Source organism: Eulemur rufifrons, chromosome 8 (genome assembly GCF_041146395.1).
Source record: "Eulemur rufifrons isolate Redbay chromosome 8, OSU_ERuf_1, whole genome shotgun sequence".
Lineage (NCBI taxonomy): Eukaryota > Metazoa > Chordata > Mammalia > Primates > Lemuridae > Eulemur > Eulemur rufifrons.
This window is the reverse complement of record NC_090990.1, coordinates 115,265,373-115,282,791: the sequence shown is the minus strand read 5'-3', so window position 1 is coordinate 115,282,791 and position 17,419 is coordinate 115,265,373. Positions and strand designations below refer to the sequence as shown.

The 17,419-nt window shown below is 58.2% G+C and overlaps 1 protein-coding gene across 5 annotated transcripts; it reads left to right on the top strand.

Moving 5' to 3' along the window:
- Positions 1–138: 138 nt before the first annotated feature.
- Positions 139–11,915, top strand: AMPD2 (adenosine monophosphate deaminase 2). 5 transcript variants are annotated; one of them, XM_069480865.1, is made up of 19 exons: positions 139–578; positions 1,188–1,537; positions 5,373–5,503; positions 5,740–5,870; positions 6,272–6,340; positions 6,429–6,540; positions 6,816–7,002; positions 7,236–7,377; positions 7,487–7,576; positions 7,815–7,944; positions 8,125–8,319; positions 8,405–8,536; positions 8,676–8,839; positions 9,144–9,270; positions 9,362–9,525; positions 9,852–9,972; positions 10,289–10,462; positions 10,610–10,720; positions 10,871–11,915. In XM_069480865.1, exons 2-19 carry the CDS (start codon positions 1,447–1,449, stop codon positions 11,078–11,080), a joined length of 2,481 nt encoding a protein of 826 aa, XP_069336966.1. In that variant the 5' UTR covers positions 139–578; positions 1,188–1,446; the 3' UTR covers positions 11,081–11,915. The 5 variants fall into 5 exon arrangements, with proteins under 5 accessions (XP_069336966.1, XP_069336968.1, XP_069336967.1 ...); XM_069480867.1 differs by lacking the exon at positions 1,188–1,537; XM_069480868.1 differs by lacking the exon at positions 139–578 and having other exon boundaries at positions 1,476–4,264.
- The last annotated feature ends 5,504 nt before the right edge of the window (positions 11,916–17,419 follow it).

The following is a 17,419-nucleotide window of genomic DNA, read 5'->3' as shown; positions in this document are numbered from 1 at the left end:
GGTCGGGCCGGGCAGACGTGGTGTGGCGAGTGCCCACGTGGCGCCCGGGAAGAGAAAAGATGGCGGGGCGGGGCCGGCGCGGCGGGGGCGGGCCCGAGCGGGGGCGGGGCCACGGACTGGCGGGGCCTGGGGCTGCAGACTACGTCTGCGAGAGTTTGGTAGGGTCGCACCTGTTGCGTGACTCCCCCGCAATCCAGCCGCGGGACTCCGACCCTGAATACCCGGGCAGTGTTGAGAGAAGCCCAGACGAGCGAGTTCCGGATCCCGCTCCCTGGGGAGCACGTGGCTTGCCCGCCTGTAGAGTGCTGGGCTGGGGGTCGGGACGCCGGGGTCTCCTGAGGCCAGCCCGGCCTGGCCGCCGAGGTCAGCGGGGGTCCGTCTCCAGCCAGCTGGCAATTTTGAAAGATTGCTGCACCTCCCCCATCGCGGTGCCAGGGCAGGGGCCGTTGAAGCGACTTGGCGGGGGTCTGTGCCCCAGCTCCCCGCCCCCACTCCCTCAGGACCCGGCTTCCCGGCTCTGCAGACCCTCCTGGGCGGCGTCCCCGGTGGCCCTTGAGACTCTGGCATCATGGCCTCAGGTGAGTGTGTGCTCGCGTGGTCTCTGGGACAGAGAAGTGCTGTGGCCAGGATGACAACAGGGTGGGGGTCCCAGCACAGCCTGCAGGTCCTAGGGAAGGCGGCCGGCTCCTCCTGGAAGGGCCCGGGGAAGCAGAGCCTGAGTGTACAAAGACAGAGGAACAAGTCTGGGATGTCTGTCCCAGACCCCCAGCCAAGCCCCTGCCTCCTGGCCTCCCTGCCTTCCTAGGAGATAGCTTCTGCTGGACAGTGGAATTTTCCCAAGACAGGCCCCTCCCTCCTCGGCTGAGATTCTCAGTTCGACCCCCTCCTAGCAGAGCTAAGCCACCCCTGGGGGTCATATGGAAAAGAAAAAAGGGGGGCTCTACCCCAGAGTATCCCTACTCTGAGAGGAATGTGTTCTGAGCTCAGAGGCATTCACTGCTGGATTCCTGTTTACTGTTATTTTTTTCCTCCCGGGCTAGCTGGACCAGCTAGCCTGGACTTTGGCTCCTTTGGCTCCTTTGCCCTAGAGTGAGCGCTGGCAAGGGTGAGGGTTCCTGAGAGGGCTAGTAGAGGGCCAGGGGTTGGCCATTCCCCATCTTGTTTTCTCTCCCGCGCCCCCTCCCCAGGCCCAGCCACCATCAGTCATGTCACTCCAGGGACTGAGGAGGGAGGAGAGGGATAAGGGGCAGGGATGAGGCCCCACTCCCGAGGTTGCCTAGACAACCTGAGAAATCGTGGCCAGGGCCTCTTCCGCCGGCAGGGCGCTGCTTCCTGCATCAGTCACTCCCGCTGGAGGCGGGGCGGAGGAAGGGGTTGGATGTGGCAGAGCCAGGCCCCAGCCAGTGCCGCTCAGACTCCCCCGCTGGCACCGCTGTGGCCCCAGCCATGGCATCCTATCCATCTGACCCTGGCAAGCCCAAGGCCAAATATCCCTTTAAGAAGCGGGCCAGCCTGCAGGCCTCCACTGCAGTTCCAGGTGAGTGTGTGCTTGCCGGCCTCAGGCACGGGCTCTGTCCCACCACCTCTCATCCAGGCCACTGGTCCCCGGGAGAGGGGGCCCCCTTCTCCAGCATCCTATCTGGGGTGGTGCTCCTCCACCTCAGTGCCGGGGGCTGGGGCTTGGAGGTGGAGTTGGGAAGGGCGGTGGGGGGGTGACTGAGGTTTCTATGTCAGGGATGCTGTCCTCTGTAACAAGGAGTGGGTGTGGGTGTGGGTGCAGCGAGAGTGTGTATGCACACGTGTCAGCGTGTGCATGTGCTAAGACTGCTATAAAGCGTGTGTGAATGGAGCGGGGGTGTGTGGGACTGGCTGCTTTGTGGACTGGCCACTCAGGCTGGCGCCTGTGCCTTTACCAGACAAGCTGTTCTCTTGTGGCTAGTTCCTCTTTCCAGGATCCCAGAACTAGATCCCCCTCACTGGTGGTCTGACATCTGGGCACGCCCATTGCTGGCTGGCATCCCAGAGCTGGGGGCTCGACTGTATCTGTCGTTTGCTGTTTGCTTGTCCCTGGTCTGTATTGTGAGCCTCCCTTAGGAGAATGAGGTGTCCTTGGGTCAGGACTGTGTGGGGATCCGGCTGGGGCTGCTGCCTGCACTGCGTGTGCTCCTGCACCCTTTGGGTCGGCTCCCACCGTAGTAGGCATCCCTGCACCATTTGGACCCGGCCGCCCGGTGCAGCAGTGCCTGTCTCGGTGAGGCCTCTGCTGGCTCCACTGCCTCGGCTGCCTGGGTCTGTGCTTGCAGGGGGATGTCTGCCGCCGTCTGCTGCCCCCAGGCCTGTGGCTAAGGAAAGACCCCCTCCACTTTGGTGACCAGGTCGTGCCAACACAGTCCCCCACCCCTCCCGCAGCTGTGGATAACAGTAGTCTGATCATCTACCTCCTGTATTTTCTTATGCCATTGAAGATGCCTGGTGCAAGGTCTGTACTGTCCTGAGAGTGTTCTCTGTGCCCAGAAAGTGTGTCCCTTGTGGCTAGATCCATCCGCACCAGTTGCCCTATTGTTGAACCAGAGACCTTGGGGTGGTCAGATGGTGTGAGCATCTGATACTCGTGGGTCACAGCCTTGGCAGTCCTGGCAGTGAGTGAGGGAGCTCTTGGCCAAGAGGGGAGATGGGGTGGTTAGAACCTTGGAGTCAGTGGGCGTGGAGTTAGTGGAGTTGGCTTTTGGTCGACTCCCCCTGAGTGAGTGTGGGCTATGTGTGTGTTGGTGCTGTAGCTGGGAACCTCCAGCACAGGCCCCGGGAGAAGGGACCAGCAGGCAGCTGAGTCTTCTAGGCCTGGCCTCAGAGAGCATGGAGGTTACTGCCTGTTTGTCACCTCCACTGAGCCTTCTGCAGCCTTGTGCAGTGGCCTGGCAAGCTAGCTGCTGTAACCTGTCCTGCTCACCCCAGCATTGCTGTGGATGGAGGCCCCGGGCCACCCTGCTGGGGGAAGCAGGGCTGGTGGTTGCAGTTTGGGCCTTTGACTCAGCTCCTGCTGACCCCATACAAATCAGCCGTGGAGGGCTGTGGTCTGGGGCCATATGTGGAGAGGCGGTGTGTAGGATCAGGGTTCTTGGGCAAGAAAAGACCTTACTTCTGGAGGAGACGCAGGTATCCCTCTGTTTTTCCTCTTCCTACTCTGTCCTTTTCCAAGGAAGAGAAAGCATCATCCTCATCTCCGCCCCTGCCAAGTTCTCTTCACTGCCCTTCACTGCTCAGTTGCCTTGGCTCTGCACCGGCTGAGAACCTCCCACCCTGCTCCAGGAGTGAGACTCCATGTGGGAAGTGTTTTGAGGGTCCCAGGAGTCCATAATTGTAGACCCTCACGTCTGCACAGAGGCTGGTGTTTCACAGAACACTTGTAGAGCACTTATCTCTGTGAGCGTTGGGGCAGCTGTGGCTAGACAGGGCGCGGGCCCTTTATCACCCCGTTTGTAGACTCAAAGCCTCTCAGAGGTAGGTGGAGACTTGCCAGTAAGTGGGAAGAGTCAGACTCAAGTCTTCCAAATTCTAGATCCTCTTTTCCCAAACCTCTCCTTCTGGACAGTTTGTCCTGTCCCTGAACATAGGCCTGGAACAGGGTTGGAGGTCTGAGCAGCTGGGCCACCGGGAAGCCTCAGTAACTGGCCCCTACTCAGACTGGGCCCCTTCCCCAGCTGACAGCCAGTTCCTCTCCCCAGCAAGGCCTTGTCTCTCCCAAGTGACCCCACAAGCCGGGCCAGAGGACAGCGGGGAGCAGCAAGGCCCCTGGGCAGAGGGAGCTGGCCCGGGCTGCTGGGCTCAGAGTTGAGGGCTGCTCCCCCTCCCTTTTCTCCCCTCCTACCCTCTGGCCAGCCAGGCCCTGCCTACTCACTGTCCCCTAGAGCAGTGGATTTTAGGGAAGCTTGGCCCCTCCCTGCCTGCCTGCCCTTCCCAATCAGCCTACCCTGTTTCTCCCCCTTGGGATCCCTGCATTCTGCTGGGCCCTCCCTGGCACTGTGGAGGTTAAGGCCCTGTCAGTTCTAGAGTTCGTCTTACCTCCCAACTCTGATGCTCCTTCCCTTGGTTTCTGGGCTCCTTTGAACTCCCCCAGCCCCCTGCTCGCAGCCATCCCAGGGTCTCCCCTGCTCACAGCTGCACTTGGTACAGCCCGTGCGGCCCCGGGGGACTGGCTGCAGCTCTCTCGGCAAACAGGCGGGCAAGGGGCATGGGGCTGCTGGCCGGAGCTGGCTGAACTCTGCAGGTAGGGTCCAGGCAGGGACCAGGCTAGGCAGGGGGCTGGGTCCTGTATCTGGGGCAAGTACCTTCCTCCTCCCTTTGTCCAGGCTTGGGACCAGACCTGGAGTATGGGGAAACGGGCACAGAGACTTCAACCCTTCCCTAAGCCAGGGTGGAGAGGGGAAAGGAGAGTGCTGGCTGGGAGAGCCAAGCTTCCCACCGGGGAGGCTGTGCTGAGCCCAGGGAGGGTCCTCTGGGGCTGGGCTGGGGCTCAGGCAGCCCCTATAGGCTAGCAGCCTCAAGGTCTTTAGTGCCAGCCTCCTGGTGGTACAGATGAGGAGTTCCATCCTTGATGGACAAGGACCCCTGGCTTCTGATACTCCCTTCCCCAGGGCCTCCGGCCCAGATCCTGGGGCCTCTGAGTGGCGCAGACTGTCTGTGGCAGCTCCCTTTGGAGGGGCAGCCAGCAGCGGAGGGGCGGGCCAGGGCCAGGCCACTTCTTGGCAGCCCTGGGGTCCTGGGGGAGAGGCAGGCCTCTAGGGAGGAGGTCGGGTTCCCCTGCCAACCAGGTCCTCCACTTACTCTTCTCTGCTTCCCTTGAGGCTGGTCCCCTGGTGAGAGCTGAGGGGCAGCTGTGGCTTTGCTGTGCTCCATAGGCCTGGGAGGTCAGGTGCAGTGCCCTGCCCTGCCCCTGTGAGTGGGGTCCTCGGTGTGGCTGCTTGGTCTTTAAGAGCGTCTGGTATGTGTCCGTGTGCATGTTCGTGTGTTTCTGTGAGTGTGCATGTGTCTGCATGTATGTGCGTGTGTGCACACCGACACATGAGTGCCTGCTCTGGGAGGCAGTCACTTGAAGATGGCCTGAGGGAGCAGGCCCTGGTCCGGGGTTCTTATCTGTTGAGTGAATGAATGCACTCGTTCTAGGGGCACACTGGGACCCCCACCTGCGAGCCTGGAATGGGTGAGGGTGAGGTCCTTTAGGAGTCAAACACAGGCTCACTCCTCCGCCTCTAAGGAGAGACTGCCCACTTTCCAGGCCCTGGGCTCTTTTGGGAGCTGGCCTGGGGCAGGTGGGGGCCCAGGGCTTCCAAGGGCTGCCCCTCCACCCTTTGACCCTGGCATCACTGTCTCTGCAGAGGCTCGGGGTGGTCTGGGGGCCCCTCCGCTGCAGTCTGCCCGATCCCTGCCGGGCCCCGCCCCCTGCCTCAAGCACTTCCCGCTCGACCTGCGCACGTCTATGGATGGCAAATGCAAGGAGATCGCCGAGGTATCGCCTGGCACCACCTGCACCCCCCACCCCATGTCCCCATGCCCTGCCTCTGCTCCCCATGCTCCTCCACCCCAGCTGTCCCCTGGCCTCATGCTTGGCTGTCTCCTGATCCTCAGCCTCTCCCAGGTACCCCCAGGTCCTGCCGCCCTCACCCTGTCCCCAGACTCTGCAGGAGGGGGCCCAGGGGCTGAGCGCCAGGCCACACTGACTGACCCTTCCTTCCCTCCCACCAGGAGCTGTTCAGCCGCTCGCTGGCTGAGAGTGAGCTCCGCAGTGCCCCGTATGAGTTCCCCGAGGAGAGCCCCATCGAGCAGCTGGAGGAGCGGCGGCAGCGGCTGGAGCGGCAGATCAGCCAGGATGTCAAGTGAGCCCGGCCCGGAGCCTGGCGGGCAGCCGAGGGCACACACCGTGGTCGGCTCAGCATCCCTCTGTCTCCGTCTGGACCCTTTCAGAGCCCCTTCCCTGTCCCCTTTCCCCTCCTGTCCTCCCTTTGGGATCCACACGGGGTGGCAGCATAGAGTGTGGGCTTCAGAGACAGGCTGCTGGGTTCTGGTTCTGTCTCCCACCCACTGCTGTGGCCCGGAACATTTTGCTTACCTTCTGGGTCTGGTGTCTCATCTCCAAAGTGGGGTACGAACAGCACAGGGTTCTGCAGCTCTGCCTGTGAGATCACATGTGGCAACACGTGCACAGCACCTAGCACGGTGCCGGGCCCTGGGAGCAGGGGCCATCCCTCGTGATCCGCCTGACCTCTCACCCCTCTAGGCTGGAGCCGGACATCCTGCTTAGGGCCAAGCAAGATTTCCTGAAGACGGACAGTGACTCGGACCTACAGTGAGGAGGGCAGAGGGGTCCCGGGGATGTGGAGCTGGGGCCTGCCAGCTGCTGGCTCCAACCTCCTCCCTGTACCCCTCCCGTGCAGGCTCTACAAGGAGCAGGGCGAGGGGCAGGGTGACAGGGGCCTGCGGGAGCGTGATGTGGTGCTGGAACGGGAGTTTCAGCGGGTCACCATCTCCGGGGAGGAGAAGTGTGGGGTGAGTGTGGGGCAGGACTTTGGTTCTCCGTGACTCAGTGTCCCAGCTGGGGAGCTGAGTGAGGGGGTGCTGGAGAGGGTGGTTCTCTTTCCCCAGCAGCCGGAGGTCAGAGGGTCTACTTGATGTGCTGGGACCAGAGTGGTCTGTGTGTTCCGGGGTCAGGGCCTGTGGGAGAGGTGGGCGTAGCTTGGGGTCTTGGCTAAGGCCTCAGAAAGGAGATGAGAGTGAGCCCGAGTCTGAGATGGAGGAGAGTGATCACGTGTCCTTGTCTCCAGGTGCCATTCACAGACCTGCTGGACGCAGCCAAGAGTGTGGTGCGGGCACTCTTCATCCGGGAGAAGTACACGGCCCTGTCGCTGCAGAGCTTCTGCCCCACCACCCGCCGCTACCTGCAGCAGCTGGCCGAGAAGCCCCTAGAGACACGGACCTATGAGCAGGGCCCCGACACCCCTGTGTCTGCTGGTGGGACCCCCCTCCCTGCCCCGCTCCAAGTGCCCTGGGCTCCCGGCTCCCTGGGCCTGGGGCCTGGGCATCTCCGCCCTGCCTGCCTCTGCCCACACGCAGCCTCTTGGTGCCCAGGGGTGGAGGTCAAGTCAGGAGCTGCCTACCCTGCTGGGGTCTTTGACATCTCTCACCCTCTTCGGGGTCCCCTGCCTGGAAGTCAGGCCCTGACTCTACCCTCCCTCCCCCTGCAGATGCCCCGGTGCACCCGCCTGCGCTGGAGCAGCACCCATATGAGCGCTGTGAGCCAAGTACCATGCCTGGGGACCTGGGCTTGGGTCTGCGCATGGTGCAGGGCGTGGTGCACGTCTACACCCGCAGGGAACCTGATGAGCAGTAAGAGGGGTGTTATGTGCTGGGGGACACTGTGTGGGAGGCTGTAGTGGCTGGAGAGGGGCCACCGGGCCTGGCATGCCCTCCTCACCCAGGCTCCCCTCCGTGCCAGTTGCTCAGAGGTGGAGCTGCCGTACCCGGACCTGCAGGAATTTGTGGCTGATGTCAATGTGCTGATGGCCCTGATTATCAATGGCCCCATGTGAGTCCCCTCCTGTCCCAGACAGTCAGCTTGCCTCCCAGCCCAGATTCTCCAGCTCCAGCTCTGCCCCAGCCCCTGTCACCTGGTGTCTTGCCCCTCTCTGGTTCCCTCAGTCTGTTGCCCTCTTGGCAGCCTTCCTCCCACCCCCTCCCACCTCCTCCCTCCACTCTGCTACCCAGGCCCTCCCCAGGTGCTCCCTCGAGGGCCTGAGTCCCTGCCATGTTCTCCTCGTGCCCAGAAAGTCATTCTGCTACCGCCGGCTGCAGTACCTGAGCTCCAAGTTCCAGATGCACGTGCTACTCAATGAGATGAAGGAGCTGGCTGCCCAGAAGAAAGTGCCACACCGAGATTTCTACAATATCCGCAAGGTGGGCCCTCACTCCCCGCCCTCTGGCCCTCTCTGCGTCCTGACCCTGCACCTCTGCCCAGCCTCCCCCTCAAGGGCTTGGGGCCCCCAACCCGGCGTCCAGAATGGAGTGTCCTCTCCCATCCCACTGCCCTGGGCCTTCCCGGCTCTGGTGGACCAGCAGTGCCCCGTCCCACCCCAGGTGGACACCCACATCCATGCCTCATCCTGCATGAACCAGAAGCATCTGCTGCGCTTCATCAAGCGGGCGATGAAGCGGCACCTGGATGAGATCGTGCATGTGGAGCAGGGCCGCGAGCAGACGCTGCGGGAGGTCTTCGAGAGCATGAACCTCACTGCCTACGACCTCAGTGTGGACACGCTCGACGTGCACGCGGTCCGTCCCAGTGGCACGGGCTGAGGGGCTGGGTCAGGGTAGGGGCTGGGGGTTAGGGTGACCTGGGCCTGCCCATCTCCTCCAGGACAGGAACACCTTCCATCGCTTCGACAAGTTCAATGCCAAATACAACCCTATTGGGGAGTCTGTCCTCCGAGAGATCTTCATCAAGACCGACAACAGGGTTTCTGGGAAGTACTTTGCTCACATCATCAAGGTGAGGAGGCAGCTACTGAGCCACGTGACCTGGGCATCTGGGGGGCTCTCGGGCGGGGGTCGTGTGGGGTAAGAGGCCTGAAGAGGTCTGACTGAGTACACGTGGTGGGCGCAAGAGTATCTGCTCCCCATGTGTCTAGGAGGTGATGTCGGACCTGGAGGAGAGCAAGTACCAGAACGCGGAGCTGCGGCTCTCCATCTACGGGCGCTCGAGGGACGAGTGGGACAAGCTGGCGCGCTGGGCTGTCATGCACCGCGTGCACTCTCCCAACGTGCGCTGGCTCGTGCAGGTGCCCCGCCTCTTGTGAGTGTCCCTTGGGGTGGAAGGGAATGTGGGGGGCCGTGTTCAAGGGGCCAGGGCCTGCCTCCTGCCCTCCTGGGGTGCCCGAACCTCCCCTGACCCTGACAAGCCCTCTGAGTGCAAGGAGGGGCTGCCTGGTTCCACCCGTGGTCTGTTCAGCCCAGCCCACCCTGGTGTCCTCACCTTCCCGGTGTGGTTTAGGCGTCCTTCTGTGCTTTTGGGCCGAGCTCTGACCCTTACCAGCCTGCTGGGTTTCCTCTCGCTGGCCCTGACCTGCACGTGCCTGTGTGCTGGGTCTCGCCCGCAGTGACGTGTACCGTACCAAGGGCCAGCTGGCCAACTTCCAGGAGATGCTGGAGAACATCTTCCTGCCTCTGTTTGAGGCCACTGTGCACCCTGCCAGCCACCCGGAACTACACCTCTTCTTGGAGCACGTGAGCAGGCAGCACAGGGCCGGGCATGGGGAGGACGGCCAGCCTCAGCCCCAGCTGCAGTTCTGGGCCTGACCACAGGGTTCTGTGCCAGGTGGATGGTTTTGACAGCGTGGATGATGAGTCCAAGCCCGAGAACCATGTCTTCAATCTGGAGAGCCCCCTCCCCGAGGCTTGGGTGGAGGAGGACAACCCACCCTACGCCTACTACCTGTACTACACCTTCGCCAACATGGCCACGTTGAACCACCTGCGCAGGTGCCTGCTCCGCCCAGCGCCAGACCCCTGTGCACCATGTGGTCTCTCGCCCAGCAAACCTCGCTCTGGGTGCCCTGCGCTGGGGCCGCCAGAGCCCCGACCACCCGGTGCCCCATGCTTGGACTGGATGGGTGCTTTCTCTGCCCTCAGGGCCCCACCCCCCACCCCTCAGCCCTCACAGCCAGGCATCTACCCCTGCTTCCCTCATCCCAGGCCCACATGGTCCCTGCCTGGAGGACGTGCGTGTGCCGGGGTGGGGTTCAGGAGCTCCAGTGAGCCCAGGCCAGCCCAGGCTCAGGAGCTGACCCTGTCTTCATGCCCCCCAGGCAGAGGGGCTTCCACACGTTTGTGCTGAGGCCACACTGCGGGGAGGCTGGGCCCATCCACCACCTGGTGTCAGCTTTCATGCTGGCTGAGAACATCTCCCACGGGCTGCTTCTGCGCAAGGTCAGGGTCTGCACCTCCAGCCTCCCCTCCCAGTTGTTCACCTTCCTCTGAACCATCCGGCCCTTCAGTGACTGACCCTCCTCCCACCCAGCCCCCAGACTGGACTCCACCTTCCCGGTGTAATTAACCCTCCCCACCCCAGCCTCCAGACCGGGGCCTCAACTTGGACTCTGGCTGCAACTCGCCCTTCGCACGTCAGGCCCAGCTTGGATTCCCTTCCCCCTGCCCACTGCTGTGGCCTGGACGCCCCAGGACCAGCATGCCCTCCCCGTCTCCAGGCCACCCGACAGTCTCTTCCTCCCTGTCGCCCGTGCAGGCCCCAGTCTTGCAGTACCTGTATTACCTGGCCCAGATTGGCATCGCCATGTCCCCTCTCAGCAACAACAGCCTCTTCCTCAGCTACCACCGGAACCCGCTACCCGAGTACCTGTCCCGAGGCCTCATGGTCTCCCTGTCCACTGACGATCCCCTGCAGTTCCACTTTACCAAGGTCAGAGTCCGGCGGGTGTCCTGGGACAGTGGGGTCGCTCCGGGCTGGTGCTGCCCCCTGCTGGTGGGGCGCAGCAAGGGGCGAGGCCCACAGGGGAGGAGGTGCAGGGCTGGGGCCGGCCTGCCTGAGGGAACCTGGCCCATGCAGGAGCCACTGATGGAGGAGTACAGCATCGCCACCCAGGTGTGGAAGCTTAGCTCCTGCGACATGTGTGAGCTGGCCCGCAACAGTGTGCTCATGAGCGGCTTCTCCCACAAGGTACGATGCCTTCCTGCCTGGCTGCGCCCTGGGATTGTGTCTCCTCCCTCTTCTGCATTTGAGTCCTGGCCCTGGCCCTGAGTGGGTCCGGGCTGCGGCATGGCCACCCAGGGCTGGCTGCAGCTCTGCCCGTTACCCCACCTCCTGCAGGTAAAGAGCCACTGGCTGGGACCCAACTATACCAAGGAGGGCCCCGAGGGAAATGACATCCGCCGCACCAACGTGCCAGACATCCGAGTGGGCTACCGCCATGAGACCCTGTGCCAGGAGCTGGCGCTTATCACGCAGGCCGTCCAGAGCGAGATGCTGGAGACCATCCCTGAGGAGGCGGGTGTGGCCACAAGCCCGGGGCCTCAGTGAGCCTGGCCCACGCAGCACCCACTTCATCTCAGCACCTCGGCCGGGTTTTGTTTTCAGAGCCCTCCCATCCTGTTGTAGTCTCTGCATGTCTCCGTTCTTTGTCTCTGTCTTGCATGTCTCTGACCGTGTCCCTGTCCCTGGGCCACCCCAGGGAAGGCAATGCCTGGGAATCTCCTTCACCGTCATCTTAGCTCAGGTGGCACCTGGCAGCCGAGGTTCTGAGGGATGGCCCTGCTGGAGGCTCGATCCTAGGATCCTCAAAAGCCTGCCTATCCTGTGGGCTCCTCCAGGGTCCGCAGGGCCTGGGGATGGTTGTGGGGGGCTGGCCCCTCTAGTCTTTGGGCAAATCTGAGCTTTGGCTGGGGCTGAAGTTTAGGCCCCTGTCTTACGTGGCCAAGGAGCAGTCGGGTGGGGTGTGTACAGCGCTGCTGTGGGCATCAGCTCCGCGCTGGGTAGAGCTGGGCCGAGAGCTGGGTCACAGCCCTGGGCTGCCTGGCCTGAGGGGGTGGACCCCCGTCTCCACCAGGTCACTGCCCAGCAGCCTTCTCCGTCCTTTCCCCAGCCCACATGCTCCTCTGGTGTCAGCTTCCTGTGCCTCCATGGAAGAGGACAGATGACCTATGCTGTGTCCGGGGCCACTGCAGCCACAGGGTCCTGGATCTGCCACTAGCCCTGGGAGTAGTGTCCCAGTATGGCCCCCAGAGCTTTGAGCAGACCTGGATCCGGGCTGGCCCCCACGTTGTGTTCTGGACTGAGACCTTTGCTGTGAAATGCAGTGTTTCATACGATCCGTCTTTCCTAGTGCATGAGAAATAAAGATTATTTAAGTAACGAGGCAGGTGGGGTCTCTGTTGGGAGAAGGGAGGGCCGTGGTGGGGGTGGCTGTGGATGGAGGAACAGCACAGTCTGAGAGGAGCCGCCGGGCTTGGGTGGCATTTGTGCACACGGGAACTGACAAAGGAGGCCGTGGGGGAGAGGAGATGCCCACCAGGCCGCATCCAGCCTGCCCCCAGGTCTGTGGCACAGCCCTGTCACCCCAGCTTGGGGGATGGCGCCCCTTTCCCGCCTTGTACTTCCTCCCCACTTCCAGCCTCTTAGGGGACAGTCTGGTAGATATGAGAATATGCACTCACAGGCAAACCTGAGGCCAGTGATTCTGAAACTGGATATCTGGGGGTCTTGTTTAAAATGCTCTTTGCAGGCCCTACCCTCAGGGATTCCGATTCAGGAAGGTGTGGCGCAGACATCTGCAAACTCCTGGGCAGAATCTGTTGCAAGGGGTTGACACGAGCCTGTGTCTTCTGAATCCAGCCTTGACCCACTCAGCTTCTGTCCCCTGTTTAATACGTAATTTCTGGAGTACCCCCTTGGCACAGCGGTTGCTGGAGTCTGCTGCCTAAGTACAGAAGGGACATGGAATGTGCCCCGGACCGTGGGAGGTCCTGTCATTGCAGCTGCTGCTGTGAGGGGAGGAAGGGCCTCCTCTGGCTGGCCGCCTCGGAGATGATTAGCTCTAGAACAGCGTGAGCCTGTGTAATTGAGGGCCTGGGCAGAGCGAGAGCAAGAGCGGGAGGCTGGAAGGCTGTCAGCTTCCTCCTGTCCTGTCAGCTGCTCTGCCCAGCCCCACCTCTGCCAGCAGGCAGGCGGGCACATCTGTACCTGGCCCCATTCCGTGCCTGGCTGCCCTGGGCGAAAGCTCTCGTACCCAGCCTCCCGAGGGCTGCTGGCCAGGCCTGCTGGCCACGACCCAGGGCCCTTCAGTTCCAGAAGACGTCTCTTGCCGATTCATTCTAGCCATTACATGTCACAGGATTGAATGTTAGGGCTGGAGAAGAGTGAGAGGTTGGACACCTCTGGCTGACTCCTGGCTGGGAAACAGGCTCAGGAGGTGAAAGTGGCCAGTGGCAGGGCCTGGACTGGAACTCAGTGTCCAGGGCTCCGGCACCTCACATGGCCTCGTCTGCCCAAGGGGTGATGCTTTTCAGGGGAATAACTTTTTAAGGAGATGACTATATTTAATAATATAAACAAGCTGTATCTTGTCTTTGACAAGGAAGCAGGATTAGATGTTTCTTTTTTTTTTTTGAGACAAGTTCTCTCTCTGTTGCACAGGCTGGAGTGCAGTGGTGGGATCATAGCTCACTGCAGGCTGGAACTTCTGGGCTTTAAATGATCCTCTTGCCTCAGCCTCCTGAGTAGCTGGGACTATAGGTGTGTACCACCATGCCCAGCTAATTAAAAAAATTTTTTTTTTTTAAGAGATGAGGTCTTGCTATGTTGCACAGGCTGGTCTCAAACTCCTGGACTCAAGTAATATTCCCTCCTCAGCCTCCCAAAGCACTGGGATTACAGGTGTGAGCCAGAAGATCTTTCTAGAAGGTCCCTTGAAGGCAAGAACTGCCTGTCCCATTTGCCAGCACTTAGGACTCCACATCTACTCATTGAATTTGTTATTTAATAGAATCCTTCATTCCATTTTCTTGTCTCCCGTTTTTCTGTGTGTGCTAAGGCCTAGCTGTAAGAATATTACTAATGTAAAGAGATTTTTAGCAAACTCTCCACGATTTATTTTTTAAACAACTTGCTTCTGGTTTTCCAGTTTTTCAGAAATTTCTCTTTCAAACATTTATCAAGAGCAAATAATCTTAAAACAGTAAGGCCTTAAAATGCCCTCCTATGTGAAAAGAAAATCATTTTCATTAAAGAAATTTGGGAAAGAAGAGAACGGAAGAAGAAAAAAGCCCATTCATAATCTTTTTTTTTTCTTGTTTTTTTTTTGGTCTTCATAAGTTCTTTGCCCACCCATTCATAATCTAATCTTCAAATAATTTGCAGTATGATTGAGTTATATGTATACATATTTTTTAAATATTTTATCTATGTATTCCTTTCAGTTCCTTTAAAACGTATTTTTGAGTTAAGATCACATATGTATAATTTTGTGTTTTTAAAATTATTTTAACATAAATCCACATGTCATGAAAATACTCTAAATATAAATTTTAATTACAGTGCACTGACCCAGGGTGAGCCTGCCCATGATTTACTCTTACAGCTCTTTTCTGTTAAGAATAGCCATGGCCTAACGTGACTGACAGTGTGCATTCTGGAGCCAGGCCATATGGGCTTGAATTTTGGCTCCACCGTTTTCCTGCTGGGTGACCCTGGGCAAGTTACTCTCCCTCTCTGTGCCTCCAGGTCCTCACCCCATTTCATGGGAACAATAGCACTTTCCTCATGGGTTTCAATTAGTCGCTGGTTATAAAGTACTAAGTAAGTGCTCAGTAAATCTTAGCTATTACTGTCTCTTCATGAAGCCCTAAGTCTAGATGCCCGTGAGTGAAGTCACCAGGTCCAATGTATAATTTTTTTTTTTTTACTGTTCTTGATAGAGATGGATCGAAGTGTATGAACTGAGATTAAAGTCCTTTCCTTGCCCTCTACCTGCCCACGCCTTCCTCGCTGTCCTTCCACCTCCTTTCCTCTTTTGGAACCCAGCACGCCCCTCTTTGAGACCATCTGGGAGGTGCGTGTGTCTTCGTGAAGGAGGCAGCATCTTCCCCGCTCTCTGTAGTCAGAGTCAGGGGCCGGAGGCTCTTGCATGGATAGGGGAGGGGAAGGAGGGTGAGTAGCCGAGGGAATTTTAAAACTTCATCTGCTTTAAAAGGCCCCAAACAGAGTGCAGTAAAATGTGCAAACAAATCTGCCACCCCCCAGTCCTGGGGCTGGCCCTGAGTGAAATCTACATGGGAGACTGTCCCTTGTCAATCACAAAACCTTGCAAACTGGGCGGTTGGAGGGCCCTGTGCCAAACCACATCTCATCCTGCACTGCGCTGGTTCACCTCCCTGGCGCCCCCTCCTGGGGAAGTTGAGGGGAGCGGGCGGAGACCTGGCTGTTCCTGCAGAGCTGGAGGCCGGGTGAGGGTAGGGGTGCTTGGTTAAGGTGACAGTGATCCTGACTTCTAAACTCCACTTCAGGACATTTACCTTGTCAAAATATTGCCTCATTTGCAAATTTATTAATATGAAATTCCAATAAAGGTTTAAGCATTAAATCATATTTAATCCAATGTTTGACAAATCACTTAGTTTTCACAATGAGAATAAAGTTGCCTGATTTAGGATGTCCTGGAGTCAATCTGGAGTGTGTGGTCTCTGCAGCCAGACCCTCGCGGTGGCCTGTGTGTCTAGAGATGGCGACGATTCAAGAGCCCTGGCTTTGTGAGCAAATCTGTCCTCTCTGGAGGGCAAGGCGGACTTTTAAAGCCCGCTCCTCCTCCCCCCCCCGCCACCCCAAGCTGAAAGAAAAACTTTGGGACTGGAAAATATGAAAAAAGCAAAGTTGAAATTGACAAATGTTTAATTGCCTTGAGAAAATAGTATGTCAACTTTGATATTTGTTAAGTTTAGTACCCTGACAAATGTCAGTATATTTGAAAACAATTTGTAAGTTGGATTTTTGGCAAGAGTTCCAGATGATTAAAGAGAAATCATGGCCAATAGTAAATTAAATGAGTTACTCTTAGTCAAGTAATTTCAAAATAGAATTTATAAAAACTCTTAAATTTAAAGCAAAGAGTTATATTTAATGCAGGATGTGGGTGCATTTGAATGTTTGCTAGAGTGAGGGTGGGGCCTCCAAGAATCAGACACAGGGTCTATGAAGGGATTAAAAGGCTCAGCCCTGCAGTCCTGCTCTGGGCCAGGGCATTGGCTCAGCTTCAGGTCGAGCCTTCAGCCTTCCTGCCTCACAAAATAGTCTGGACAGATTTGGAGCAGCTACTGCAACCACTGGCATCTTCTCTGAATCTGTGCAACAGCCATGCACGGCTGGAGTTTCCATCTCCATTTTACAGATGAGAAACTGACCTGAGTTTATTTTTTTTATTTTTATTTATTTATTTTTATAGAGACAGGGTCTCACCGTTCTCAGGCTGGTATCGAACCCCTGAGCTGCAGCGATCCTCCTGCCTTGGCCTCCCAGGAAGCTAGGGCTACAGGCATGAGCCACCGCGCCCGGCCCTGAGCTGAGTTTAAATGCGAGTGTTCCCTTTATTAGCTGGGCAAGTCAGCCCTCCCTCTGACTTCCCAGGCTTGGGGGAAATATGCAAAGAGGATGCCACTAGCAACCCATCCCCAGCCTGGAGGCCTAAGGAAGCAACACTAGGGTATGTTTGCCTGCCTGCTGTGCGTTTCCAGTAGTGATGGTGGGGTAAATACCTATGAGCACCTGGCATTGGTCTAGGCTCTTTACCATGAATGCACTTGCTGTTCCTGGGACTCTGCATTGTAGCTACCACATACTCCCTCTCAGAGAGAATGAGGTTCAGGGAGGTTAAGTAACTTACCCAGTATGACCCAGCTAGTAAGTAGCAGAGCTGAGATTTGAACCCAGAACTGTCTGGCTGCAAAGTCTTTGTTCCACGTACTCTATCATGGTCTCTGGGGTATGTGTCTGATTTGGGGGAGGGGTCCCTGCCGGGGTGGGGTGCTCAGGGAAGGGACAGTGTCTGGCTCTGCTGAGCAGATGGGCCAGTGTGGGGGAGTCTGGAGGCAGAAAGGTCGTGGACGAGGCTCCTGCCACATCCCGGATGTGGGTGATGAGGTTCTGGATGGTGGCTGTGGGGTAGAGATTTTTAGGGGGGTAGTTAAGACCCGTGGTTAAGACAGGGTGGCAGAGCTGGCCATAGCCTTGTGATTGGCTGGTGCAACCTGGTAAAAGATTGAGGCCTGAATGCCCTGAGGGGCTGCAAGCCCTACTCCTCCCTGTTGCCTCCCACCCGGCCCAGGCCACACATGGCCAGGGGGCTGCCTGAGTTTGTGATCCCTGGATGAAAATCACCATTTCATGGTACAGCTGTCAGGTATTGGCTGTGAGATCTTGGGCAGATTATATGAACTCTGAACGTTAGTTCTCTAATCTATAAAATGAGGACATCAGGGTCCACCTGCATTTCTTTGTTATGGAGATTAAATACTGTTTATGAAGCTGAGTTCAAGTCCAGGGGACTTGGACAACTATGGAAACTCCATTGGGGAAGTGGGGGGTGGGGGGCAGAGAAAGGTGAGCTAATTCCTTCTGGAGAAAATACCAATAATATCATGTCTGTTTTGTGCTTTATAATTTCTACATTTAATTTTTATAATAGCCTGATGAACTGGATGAGACAAGAGTGTGATTATTCCCACCGGTGGCCTCAGATCCTTTCAGAAAAAGGTGGGATCTAAACAGAAGTCATCGAGTGTTACACACATGTAATGGATAGTGGCGTGGAAAACCAGAGAGGCCCCATGTTGCTTGGTCAAAGGTGGTGAGTGGGGTGAGGACTGGCGTAGG

Bases quoted from the DNA above. Each gene is read 5' to 3' on its own strand.
- AMPD2 (XM_069480866.1), top strand. From the start codon at position 1,253: ATGAGGCCCCACTCCCGAGGTTGCCTAGACAACCTGAGAAATCGTGGC. The intron at 8,537-8,675 runs GTGAGGAGGCAG...CCATGTGTCTAG, and splicing joins ACTTTGCTCACATCATCAAG to GAGGTGATGTCGGACCTGGA. The intron at 9,526-9,851 runs GTGCCTGCTCCG...CATGCCCCCCAG, and splicing joins ACGTTGAACCACCTGCGCAG to GCAGAGGGGCTTCCACACGT.